Consider the following 12,908-nt stretch of genomic DNA (forward strand, 5'->3'; position numbering starts at 1 on the left):
TGCATGAAATTTGTACACGGAGGAGGGGTTGCCTCAGCCAAGCCTGCACCCTCTCCAATTGGACATCCCTCTCACCCTCTAACTGATCACCTGCCTGCCTGCCATATCACCCCTACTTGCCTCTGCCTGCCTGCCTGATCACCCCTAACTACCCTCCCCTTCCAGCCTGATTGCCCCTAACTGCCCTCCCCTGCCTGCCTGCCTGGTTGCCCCCAACTTCCCTCCCCGCCAACCTGATCTCACCTCCAATGGCCCTTCCCTGCAGGCCTGATCTCACCCCCAACTGCCCTCCTTTGCTGGCCAATTTGGTTCTGATTGGTCGATTTCTATGCCAGTTAGTGTCAAAGGCTCTGCCTCCTAGGCAACCATTGGCTCCCAACAGCACCCAGATTTGGTTCTGATTGGTCGGTTTCTATGCCAGTCAGCATCAGAAGCTCTGCCTCCTTGGCAGCCATTGATTCTTCACAGCACCCACATTTGGTTCTGATTGGTTGGTTCCTATGCCAGTCAGCATCTCCAGGCCTATCTCCATAACTGATCAGAGAGGTGGGGCTGAAGAGAAGCCCCCCCCCCACCCCACCAGGCCAGTAGAGAAAGGAAGGCCTGTCTGCTGGCGAAGCCTGGAAAGAAAGAGGGAGAGAAAGAGAGAGTCAAGTACTGATCAACAGCTGCCACTAGGCTGTGGATCAGACCTTTCCTCTCTCTCTCTCTGGGTCTCAGCCCCCTGGGACCACCAGGCTGTTGGGTCACCAGGCTGCAGTGGGGCAGTCAGTGCTGGGCCGCTGGGCTGCAGCGGAGCAGTCAATGCGGGTTACCGTGGCTGCAGTGGGGCAGGCAGTGCAGGTTGCCGTGGCTGCAGCGGGGCAGGCAGTGCGGTTGCCATGGCTGCAGTGGGGCAGGCAGTGCGGGTTGCCGTGGCTGCAGCGGAGCAGGCAGTGCGGTTGCCATGGCTGACTGAAGGACTTCCGGGTTGGTCAGCCTTTGGTTGTGATGGTCGTTAGGACCCTGGGCTTTTTTATATCAGGATTACTTTGATAGAGTCTATTAGATTTTCACAATTCTCTCTTCGGCAGCTTATACACGCACCCACTGCCCGAATATCTCCCGAGGCTGTAACATGCCAGGCTCTCTCCTGGCCCTGAAGACACAAAAATAAGATCTCTGCCCCCTGACCTCCTCTGTCAAGCCACAAACGGGTGTATAGACAGCCACTGAGCATTTGGCTTTACCCCCATGAGTGAGAATGTAACAATTCCCTCACCACTCTTGTGCCATACTCGCCTGCACAGACCCCTGCCCACACCCCTGCACACACCCCTGCCCACACCCCTGCACACACCCCTGCCCACACCCCTGCCCACACCCCTGCACACACCCCTGCACACACCCAAGCACACACCCCTGTCCACACCCCTGCCCACACCCCTGCACACACCCAAACACACACCCCAGCACATATCCTTGCACAAAACCCTGCACACACCCAAGCACACGCCCCTGCCCACACCTCTGCACACACCCCTGCACACACCCCTGCACCCACCCAAGCACACAGCCCTGCACCCACCCAAGCACACAGCCCTGCACAAACCCCTGCACATATCCTTGCACAAATCCCTGCACACACCCCTGCTCTAAACCCCTGTACAAACCCCCTGCACACACACCCTGCACACATCCCAGCACACACTCCTGCACATACCCCTGCACGAACCCCCTGCACAGACCCGAGCACACACCCTGTACACAACCCTGCACACACCCCTGCTCTAAACCCCTGTGCAAACCCCCTGCACACACCCCGGCGCCAGCACCAGGAATGAGGGAGGTTCTGGACCGGATTCGCCAACAGCATGGTTGTCTTGGCCCTTGACGTTCTGCTGTCTCCCTGTAGCAGACACTTGCTTGAGGCCTTCCTTTCATGAGCAAATATTTTGTGTTAAGTTGACTCTGAGGGTACAACTGTAGCTGGAAACAGTTTTTGTCCCTAAGAAGCCCACACGCATCCCAGGTGCAGACACATAAACAGCAGCCACAGAGGGAAGGAGGCCCACTATGGTGCCTGAGAGGCCCGCCTCCAGCACACACCCCTGCACACACCCCTGCCCATACCCAGCATGGGGGTGGGGGTTGGAGAGGAGCTCCTCAGGGGAGGGACCGGTTTGCACAGGAGCTGTGAGCTGCTGGCTGTGCTGGGCACTGAGTGTGCGTGTGATGGGGGAGGACATCATTCATACAACTCTACTGAAGGATAGCTCGCAGAAAGTGATGTTACCACAAGCATTTAGCTCAATGCGGTGTCACAAAGCGGACACACTTGTGTTACCAGCACCAAGAGTGAGAATCAGACGTCACTGCCACCCGCAGGCCACCCCGCAGCCCCCTCCGTCACCGCTCTCCCCAAGGGTGGCTGCTGGCAGCGCAGGCTCCTGTCTGGCGGCTTCTGTACTGTGTGAGTAGGATCACACTGGACATGTTCTTCTGTGCCTGCTTTCTTTTGCTCAATATGATGTTTATGAGATTCATCATTAGTCATTTTCATTTCCACACACCATTCCATACATGACATTTCTCCACTTTGCTCTTAGACTTCGGGCTAGTCTCCAGTTTGGGGGTCTTGAGGGTGCCGCTGTGGAAATTCTGTACCTCCTGGGTGGGCACACACCTATGTTTCCATTGCATGTGGGCTCTGAAAGGAGCTGCTGGTGCTGGGGTGCGGGCTGTGGGAGGAGCTGCTGGTCGTGGGGTGCGGGCTGTGGGAGGAGCTGCTGGTCGTGGGGTGCGGGCTGTGGGAGGAGCTGCTGGTCATGGGGTGCGGGCTGTGGGAGGAGCTGCTGGTCGTGGGGTGAGCAGCCAGGAGAGGGCTGTACTGTGCGCTCCCAGGGACACCTGCCCTGTTTTGTTAAAGTGGCAACTGGTGCATGTGGACTGGTTCCCTGTTGTGGTTGACAGTGGCATTTTCCTGAAGCCCAGGGAAGCTGAGGCCTTTTTAAACATGCTCGGCCTTTGGCTGTAGCTGTTAGGGAAGTCTGGCCTGTCTTGGCCCACGCTCCTATGGAGTGTCCATGTGGGTGGTGGGGCAGAGCTGTGCTAATGCTGCTCTCCTGGCCCAGGAGTAGCAGGGCCCGGTGGTCACCAGCCGCCTTCACCCCACGAGGGGGCCGAGCTGGCGGCCACAGACTCTGGCCTCAAGGGTTGGAAAGGATTCAGCGGGGGACACACCCTGCTGCCCTCCGCGAGGCAGCCCCTGGAGGTGCTGCTTTGACATCAGAGGTCCCCTGGCCTGGGCAGGAGGAGAGGGCTTTGGGAGGAGGATGGGAGGGTCGCTTTCGGCAGGTGGCAGGAGCAGGTGTGGGAACCGCTGACCCCTGGGGAAGCGCTTCTACCCATTGGGCTGGGGAGGAGCTGGCATGGGAGCGGGCCCTCCTCAGCCCGGTGGCCAGGGGAGCAGGGAGCTTCTATTTGCCTGAGGCCGCGATCCCAGGACAGGTGGCTGAGCCGGCGAGGGAGCTGGCTGAGGGGTCAGGAGGCTCCTCATGAAGGCACAGCTGGTGCACGAGGATGACTGAACCCAGGGAGCAGCGTGTGCGGCCGGCGAGGGCACAGCCCTGCCGCTCCTCCATGGCAGATGAAGGTCTCCCCCGCCCCCCTCAACTGGAGTTTTTTAAAAAGTGGAGCCTGTGAACCATTCGGCCCCAGAGCAACCGCCTGCCCCACTTTGCTGGGGAGGAAGGATTCGAACCTGAGCTTGTAGAGGGAGGACAGAGGCCAGAGCCGCGTGGGCACTGCAGCAGAGCTGGGTGGGTGGGGCGGTGTCTGGGTCACCGGGCTGAGTGGGCGGCTCTGGCAGGGATGCAGGCCTCACGCTCTGGCCCTGTCTTGCAGAGTCATGTCATGCCCAGGCCGGCAGCGGGCTCCATGAGGATTCCTAGAAGATGCCCCGAGTCTCCGCACCTCTGGTGCTGCTTCCCGTGTGGCTTGTGACGGTGGCCTGCAGTCCCCACGCCCTGAGGGTTGGTAAGTGCTGCGCAGCTGGCACCCCAGGGCTTTCTGGCCCAGGTGACACTCTCTCTCAGCACCCCAAGTGTCCACAGGGGACCTTCTACTATGTCCCCTCAAGTTTGGCTGGGCCTGGGTGGTGGGGGTGGAGCCGCTGGCAGGCGCCCGTGATGGGAATAATGACTCTGCTAAGTTTCCATGACAGCCTGTGACCACGAAAGGGGCAGCTGTTAGTTGAGGAGAAGGAGGGATGGCCCTGGAGATTCCAAGTGCAGGGAGATCCGGGAAGAGAGATGATCTTGTCGATGGAAGAACGCTTCCTCGGGGTGTGCTTGGGCAGAGGCCAGGGAGGCTTGGGGTGCCCCTGGCTGACTGCGCGGTGGGCCCTGGACTTGGCATCTGCTTTCCCTGGCCTGGTCCTGGGGTGGAGCCGGCTCGTCTCAGTGATGTGTCCCACACTCTCCTCCTTGTCCCACTCACTGTGGGCGGTCTCAGCTGCACTCCATCCCGGGAAGGGGCTCAGCTCCACCACCTGCCAAGCCCCGGCTCCTCCCGGAACTGAGCGAGGCTCACAGCTGCAGGTGGAGGCGCTACTGACCTGGGTCCCGGGGACACAGTCCCAGCCGCAGGGACAGGGGACATTGCAGCCCAGCAGACACCATGCTGGGACCTGATGTCCTGGGCAAATGGGGGTGAGGGGTTGGGGGCATCTGTGTGTATATGGGAAGGGGTCAGTGTGGATAGGTCAGTGGGGAGTCATCCAGGCAGGTGGGCTGTTGTCACACAGGCCTGTCCGACAGCAGGGCCGAGGGGCGGGGCTGGGGGAGAGCCCGGAGGGACCCACACCCCAGGCAGGGTGTCCAGGCGGATCCACACCTGGAGAAGGTAGGGAGTGAACACTGTAAGCAACGCAGGATCCTGGATTCTAAACTTCCTCCCGAAAGGGTTAGAGGCTGATTTAGGGGGAAGATGTCAGAACGCTGAGTCCCAGGAATTGGCTTAAAGCTCCCAAATCCCCCCAGTCAGGGCCAGGACGGCCCTGAGGTCTCAGAAGTTGGAACAGTGGGAAGGAAGCCGAGGTAGGTGGGGCAAGCCTCTGGCCAGGGCCAAGCTGCCGGTCTTCCAGCTGCTCCAGGTTACCTGGTGGCACCTGCTCCCAGGTCCACAGCAGCGGTGGGTGGGACTCGGCACTGGGACACGTCGCTTCCTGTCCCCACCTGTCCCTTCTTGTCCCCGCCTGTCCCCACCTGTCCCTTCCTGTCCCCGCCTGTCCCCACCTGTCCCCAACTGTCCCCCATCCCCGCATGTCGCTTCCTGTGCCCCTGTCCCCACCTGTCCCTTCCTGTCCTCGCCTGTCCCCACCTGTCTCTTCCTGTCCCCCTGTCCCCACGTGTCACTTCCTGTCACCCTGTCCCCACCTGTCCCTTCCTGTCCCCCTGTCCCTTCCTGTCCCCACCTGTCCCTTCCTGTCCCCTGTCCCCGCCTGTCCCTTCCTGTCCCCACCTGTCCCTTCCTGTCCTCACCTGTCCCTTCCTGTCCCCACCTGTCCCTTCCTGTCCCCACCTGTCCCTTCCTGTCCTCGCCTGTCCCTTCCTGTCCCCACCTGTCCCTTCCTGTCCCCACCTGTCCCTTCCGGTCCTTGCCTGTCCCTGCCCTCACTGAGCTGGAGACACCTCCTTTCCAACCGGAGGCTCTGGAAGAGTTAGAACTCCTGGCTCCCAGATAACCAAGGAGACAGACAAAGGGGTCCTGGCAGGCTGGTTCAGTTTTCCTTCCTTCCCTCCGTGGGCCTAGTTCTGCTCCGTGGCCTCGGCTGGAGCTGAGGCCCACGTTGCCTGGCCGGGCAGTGGGGCCTGGTGGAAATCAGCCCGAGAGGCCAGGGATGAGCCCACACTGAGTCCAGAGAGTCTTGAGGAACCGGACAAGCAATGCTCGAGTGTGGGCTGGAGAGTCTGCGGGTCCCTGGAAGCCCCGTTGCTGGCGCAGCCACAAGCAAGGAGCTGTCTGCTCACTGTCTGCTCCTCCAGGACCACCTCCAAATAACATTATATTCTGGATTAGGTTTCAACATATTAATTTTGGGAGCACACAAACATTCAGTTTATAATAGTTTATAAACTTTATAACAGTTTATAATATACTAGAGGCCTGGTACACAAAAATTTGTGCACTCAGGGGAGAGGGGTCCCTCAGCCCGGCCTGTGCTCTCTCAGTCTGGGACCCCTCAGGGGATGACCACCTGCTGGCTTAGGTCTGCTCCCAAGGGGATTGGACCTGAGCTGGCAATCAGACATCCCTCTGGCAGCCCCACAGCCCTCGGGGGATGTCCACTTGCCAGCAGGGAGCAGACCTAAGCTTCAGTCAGACATGCTTAGCGCTGCTGAGGAGGCAGGAGAGGCTCCCACCACCATCGCTGTACTGGCAGCCATCAGCCTGGCTGGTGGCTGAACAGAGCTCCTCCATGTGGGAGTGTACTGACCACCAGAGGGCAGCTCCTGCATTGAGCGTCTGCCCCCTGGTGGTCAGTGTGTGTCATAGTGACCAGTCATTCCCAGTCTTTCTGCTGTTAGGGTCAGTTTGCATATTACCCTTTTACTATATAGGATAGAGGCCTGGTGCATGGGTGGAGGCCGGCTGGTTTGCTCTGAAGGGTGTCCCAGATCAGGGTGGGGCTCCCACTTGGGTGCCTGGCCAGCCTGGATGAGGGGCTGATGGCTGTTTTCAGCTGGTCACACCCCCTTCAGGGTGGGGGTCCCCACTAGGGCGCCTGGCCAGTCTGGGTGAGGGGCTGAGGGCCATTTTCAGGCTGGCCTGCGACTGAAGCTCCAAGCCTCTCCTTTTTTTCTTTTTCTTTTTTATTTTGGGATTTATTTACCTTCTATAATTGAAACTCTGTTGCTGTCACTGTCACTGGTGCTCCCAGCTCTGAGGGTGCGGCTGGCTGAAAGCAGGTATCTAGGGTTTGTTTAGCTTCTATAATTGAAAATTTGTTGCTTTTGGAGCTGTTGCTTTCGGAGCTTAGAGCCGGGCTGCGGCAGGCGGGGAACCTTGGCTTCCTCCATCACTGGAGCAAGCAAACCTCCTGTTCGTTTCAGTTGCATGGCTTTCAGCCGCCATCTTTGTTGGCAGTTAATTTGCATATCTCGCTGATTAGCCAATGGAAAGTGTAGTGGAGGTATGGTTAATTACCCTGTTTGTCTTTTATTAGGATATTTAAATCAGGAGCTTTACATTCATGTAGCATGTTGTCAAAGCCTATTTTGCATTGTTTCTAAAACTTGAGAATAGTTTTAGTATCTCAGATTCTCCCCACCCTTGAATCAACACTTGTGTTTTCATGTGTAACTGTAAATGTATCCATATAATGGGTAATTTTTGTTTTTCTTTTTTTACATGCTGACTTTATCTTTAATTTAAATCTTTATTGTCAAGAGTATTACAGATATCACTCCCTCCTCCCCCCCATTATTCCCCTCTACCGGTTCCTGCCCTACCCGAGGCCTTCGCCACCCTATTGTCTGTGTCCATAGGTAATGCATATCCTATCTAATAATAGAGAAACATGGTAATTAACCGTAACTTCACTACCCTTCCCACTGGCTAATCAGCGAGATATGCAAATTAACTGCCAACCAAGATGGCGGCCGGCAGCCAGGCAGCTGAAGCGAACAGGAGGCTTGCTTGCTCCAATGATGGAGGAAGCCAAGGTTCCCCGCCTGCCACTGCTTGGCTCTGAGCTGCAGTCTAAGAAACAATGTTGCAATTATAGAAGGTAAATAAACCCCAGAAACCTGCTTTCAGCCGTCAGAGCTGGAGCGAGCAGGACCGCAACAGTGTTACAATTATAGAACCCAAACAAACCCAGATACCTGCTTTCAGCAGCCGAGGTCTCAGAGCTGGAGCCGAGCCTCAGAGCTAAAGCCAGCTTTCAGCTCCAGTAACAGCCATAGAAGGTAAATAAATCCCAGAATTAAAAAAAAAGAAAAAAAGGAGAGGTTGGGAGCTTCAGTCACCCGCCAGCCTGAAAACGGCCCTCAGCCCCTCACCCAGACTGGCCAGGCACCCCAGTGGGGACCCCAAAGCTGCTCTGCTTTGCTCTGCAGCAGCAAGTGCGCCCTGGCTGTGGGGAGAGCCCTGGGTCACAGCAGTCGCATGCAGCACTGTGTTCATCGGTGACAGATGTAAGGATGGGAGCATTACTGCTAATATAGTCTCTTGCTTTTCTTTGATTATTTTACCTACAAATAATGTCCTAAGGGCACAAGGGCTGTCTGTTGGATGCAGACACGCACAGACTTACGGTCCAGAGCTTGCTCGTGGGGGCAGAGCCCTGCTCGCCAAGGTGGTATCAACACACCGGGCAGGTGCGGGGACGGGGCCTGGATGACACATTGGGGCGTTTCTAGCTGAGGCCACTGTGCATGGACATCCAGCCGCCAGGGTGTGTTAGCAGCACACTCACCTCCGGGAGATGATACCCTTAGGAATGCCCTCAAGTCCATGGGCTCAGGAAAGTGAAGGACAAATGGGTTTTAAAGTCTAAAGATTTAGTTGCATCCAGGTGGTGTGGCTTGGGGCAAACTGCTTCACCAGCCCAGCTCATTCCAATGGAGGTGACAAGAGGTGCCTCTTGGAGCTTCGAGAGCATGAAATGAGATGCTGTGAGCGAGGGGTGGAGCGCTCACTGCCTCACACAGCAAGTGTTCGGCAGTGCCTCTCTGAAATCAATAAAAAAAGGGAAGAGAGTGAAGGACACCTCTCAGACCGCCACAGGGTGAACAAGTCGAACCAGGAGACAGCTGTGGTGGTGGGTCCTGAATATCCTGTTGCTTATACATTATTGATGGATGAGGGTGAAAAGCTACCAGGGCCAGTTTGTCAAACTCAAGCTCTCACAAAACCAGGCTGAGCTAAAGAGAACAGGCAAGTAATGGCAATGAGAGTTGTTTTCTTAAACATATCCTGAGTGATCTTTGGGAAGACACTGGGAAAGGTCCCAGCGGCTGGGGTATCAGAGATGAAGGGACAGGGCTGTTGTTTCCTAACTAAAAGCCACAGATAAGAGGCTGCTTTCCCAATACGTGTGGGAGGCGGCCGCCTGTGTGCGTTTGTGCTGCAGCAGCCTGGGCGCCCTGGGCTCTCATGTTGCCTCCGTACGTACTGTGGTATGGGGGATCTGCTGCTGTTCAGTGAGGCTGCCTGGCAGAGGGACACGTGGTGTGGGAGAGCGGACAGGGTGGCATTTGGTCATAGTTTCAAAAACCTGTCTTCATTTCTGTGTGTCCAGAGTCCCGGGAGGGGAGTCAGTCATTAACATTCTGGAGAGGTTTTGGGTTAATATACAAAATGTTTGCCAGACAAATGGATACTGAGGTCCCACAGCTGGAGTTGGGCAGAGATAGATGGACAGGGACTTTAGCATCAAATGTGGGTTGGTCCTGTGACCTCTAAAACCCCTTCCAGCCTGGGATTCTCTGATAGAATGTTTTAGCCTCTGGTCTGTTCTGCTCGCACAGGGAGGCGTTCCATCAGCACTGTGTCCTCATGAGCAGCCACTAAGAAGAGTTTAGCATGGGAGCCACATCCGCCTAATCTACATCATGACCCCATTGGGCCCCGTTGCTTGGGGAGACCCGATAAAGACACGAGGCCCTGCTCATCCTCTTTAGTCTCTTGGTGTGGACTGTCTGGGTGTTCCCTTTCTCCCTGTGGCCTCCAATGGAAGCACTCGAGATGCATGGGCAGTGAGGGGAGCCACTGTCAGATCTGAGCCAAGGGCCTGCGTGGTGAGCCTGGTGGGTGAGATGCACGTCGCCTCCCAGCCGCCCAGCTCAGCTGCAGGCAAGGCGTGGTCACACGTAGTCCTCATTAGTCTGGATGAGCGGCATGTGCCATATAGGCTCTATGGGGGCTGGACCTGGGCTGTGGGAGTCACGGGCAGTGGGAGGCTGCAGACAGCCCTCAGGCTACCTGGTGGCCCTTCTATGTCTTTGTGGTGTGTTTCTTCCCATTGAACTGAGTTGCAGGGCCCAGTCAGCTCGGGGGCCGAGCTAGCAGAGCACACCGATGCATGCTGTGGAGGTAACAGCCCATAGCAGTCAGGTTCAGCTGTGCAGGCTCAGTGCGGACCTGGCTGGGGAGGCAGCCGTGGTGCTGTGTGAGGCTCAGGCTCTGCAGCCTTGACTGGGGCTCTCTCTCGGGCATTGAGACTTGGGTTAGCATCATCCCATTCAGAGGAGAGGTTCGCTGTTCTGAAACGCTCCAGGGTGCACATGAGCCACAGATCCTCAGCGCCCCTCACTCCCTGCTGAGGGTGCCAGCATAACGGGTATGAGTGTCCGTCTGCGGCAGCCCGGGAGGAGGCCCCACCTGCGTCTCCTCTTCCCTCAGTCCCTTCTGCCCTGGCTCACTCAGGCATCTTCCAAGCCAGTGGGGCCTGGAGAGCAAGGGGAAATGGAGCAGGTGTGTGGCGGTGAGCACGAGGGCAGGTCCGGGGGGTCTGATGCCGGAGCGTGTGCTGACAGTGCTTCCTGGGTTTGACTCTGAGCACCACACTCTCCTAGTTGTCTGACCTTAGGCAAGAACTTATTCTTCGTGTTTCAGTTGTATGGATAACACGGGGTAGCCGTCGTCCCTACCTCGTGTTTCAGCAGAAATCAGGAAGTACTACACAGGAAGCGATCAGAGCACCTGGGCCCACAGGAAGTGCTGTGGGATGGTGTCCGTTATGAGCAGCACCAGGGGCACGCTGTCAGTCTCAGCCTTTGCCTGCCTGGAGCTGCTTCTCCCTCCCCCGCAAGCGCCATCTCTTCCCTTGTAAATCCTGCTGTAAGTTCACCTCTTTCTAGGAGCCAAGAACCCCACCTGGAACCATTACCCCCGTGTGGAGGGCCCACGACCCCGGGAGGTAGAGAAGACAGAATGATCTTCCATCTCAAAGCTGCCCTTGGTGCCACGCCTTTCTTGCTCTAAGCCCCTATGTCTCTCTCCCCTTTACAGTGAGAATCTGTAGAATTGCCTATTCAAACTGTCTCCATTTCCTCTCTGTTATCTTATCCATAGGAGTTCCTCCCCCCAAAGATGATGCCCACATTGCTAAGTCCAGTCATCTGTCCCCCAGACTCCTTTTACTGGCAGCAGTTGATATAGTCTTTAACTCTCTTTCTTGAAACACTTATTTTTTTTAAAGAAATATGTTTTTATTGATTTCAGAGAGGAAGGGAGAGGGAGAGAGAGATAGAAACATCAATGATGAGAGAGAATCATTGATTGGCTGCCTCTTGCATGGCCTCCACTGGGGATTGAGTCTGTAACCCTGGCATGTGCCCTTGACCAGAATCGAACCCAGGACCCTTCAGTCTATTCACTGAGCCAAACCGGCCAGGGCTGGAAACACTTTTCTTGGCTTCTGGGTCACGCTCCACCTTGGTCCCTGCACTGCCTCTCACTGGTCACTTCTCCTCAGTCTCCTTTGCTGGTTCCTCTTCACCCGTGGGTTTGTGCCCAGTGACCTCCTGCAGTTTCATGGCTTTATAAGCTTGTGGCTCTAGTGTCACCTCCAGCTCACCCTCTCCCCACACCTCCAGACTCATCCTCACTGCGGTCCTCTCCGCTCGGACATCTAAGCCTGACCTGCTCCCTGGTCATAAACTGTAATGCCATTTCACATTTGGGCCTGAGCGCCAGCCCTGGGAAGCAGGCTTGTCCTGTCTCTGGGAAACCCCATCCTCTTCATCAGCTCTACCTTCCAAGTGTATCCAGAATTCAGCCACTTCTGACCACTTCACTGCTGCTTCCTGTCCCAAGACAGCATTCTCTCTCGCTGGGATGACTGCACAGCTTTCCTGCCGGCTTCTCTGCTTCTCTCTTGCCCTGTCACATTGGATTCTCAAAATGTCAGCAAGAAGGCTCTTTTAAAATGTAAGTTGGATCATGTCAGTTCTTTGCTCAAGTCCTCCAATGCCTTCTCATTTCAGAGTTAAAGACAAAAATCTTTACAATGACCTGCCCGTTACGATGTTACTTTTTATTCTCCTCTCTTCCACTCTGCCTCTTGCTCCCTCCATACCAACCCAGCCCACGAGCGCCCTTGCTTTTGTAGAGACACCAGGCCTGCACCTGCTCAGGGCTCTGGCACTGTCCTCTCTGCCCAGAACACTCTTCACCTAGGTTCTGCATGGCTTGCTCACTTCCGGTGCTCATTCCCTGCCCCCATCTCCCTCACCCTCTTCCTCGCTTTATTTTTTCTATAGTACTATCACCATCTGATAAACTGGTTCTGTATGTTTATTGTCTGAGTCTTCCCATCAGGAAAACCCCACTTTTCTTTTTTGTTCCCTGCGGATTTCCCAGCGTATAAGTCATGGAGAAGGTGCAAATTAAACATCTACTGAATGAATGGATGATGCAGACGCAAGGCAAGTCCCAAAAGGCACTCACATTTGAAAGGCATTGGAAAGCAGAGATGATGATGTCTCACATGACACAAAAGCAGTTCTTAACAAGTGTCCCTGTGTGAGCTGCACTGGCTCCCGTCCCACGTGCTCTCATCTCTGCAGCAAGCTCCCTCCCCTCACCTGGGCTAATCTTGACCCCATTCTGAGGAAGTGCCAGCCGGCCCTGTAAGGACAGTACCAAAGGGAGCCATGGCTGATGGTGTCACTTAGTCCCTCAGATCCAAGCACTGGCCTGGCACCCTGGCCTCTGTAGCCACGGTAGTGCTCACGTGTGTCTTATCCTCAAACCTGAAGTCTCACTGACATCCTGACTGAGCCGGAGCCTAGACTGTGGGGAGGCCTCGCAGGGCTCAGTCTCTGGGGAGCCTGGGACCTGAATCGGAGCCCAGCCTCCCTGCTGGACCTGCCACCGCTTCCAGCTCTTTCAGAAGCTGCCCGTGTTGGCCAGGACAC

The 12,908-nt window shown here is 56.2% G+C and overlaps 1 protein-coding gene across 3 annotated transcripts in view; it reads left to right on the plus strand.

Annotated features, from left to right (window-relative positions):
• The window catches only part of GRIK4 (glutamate ionotropic receptor kainate type subunit 4), a 261,622-nt gene that overhangs the window by 79,658 nt on the left and 169,056 nt on the right, over positions 1 to 12,908 (plus strand). For 2 of the 3 annotated variants that reach the window (XM_059676626.1, XM_059676628.1), the window contains exon 2: positions 3,886 to 4,017. In XM_059676626.1, coding sequence (XP_059532609.1) covers positions 3,936 to 4,017 — 82 coding nt within the window. In that variant the 5' untranslated portion in view covers positions 3,886 to 3,935. Of the gene's footprint in view, positions 1 to 3,885; positions 4,018 to 12,908 lie in introns of those variants that run through there. The other variant, XM_059676627.1, reaches the window with a different exon arrangement.

This window comes from Myotis daubentonii, chromosome 19 (assembly GCF_963259705.1).
Source record: "Myotis daubentonii chromosome 19, mMyoDau2.1, whole genome shotgun sequence".
NCBI lineage: Eukaryota > Metazoa > Chordata > Mammalia > Chiroptera > Vespertilionidae > Myotis > Myotis daubentonii.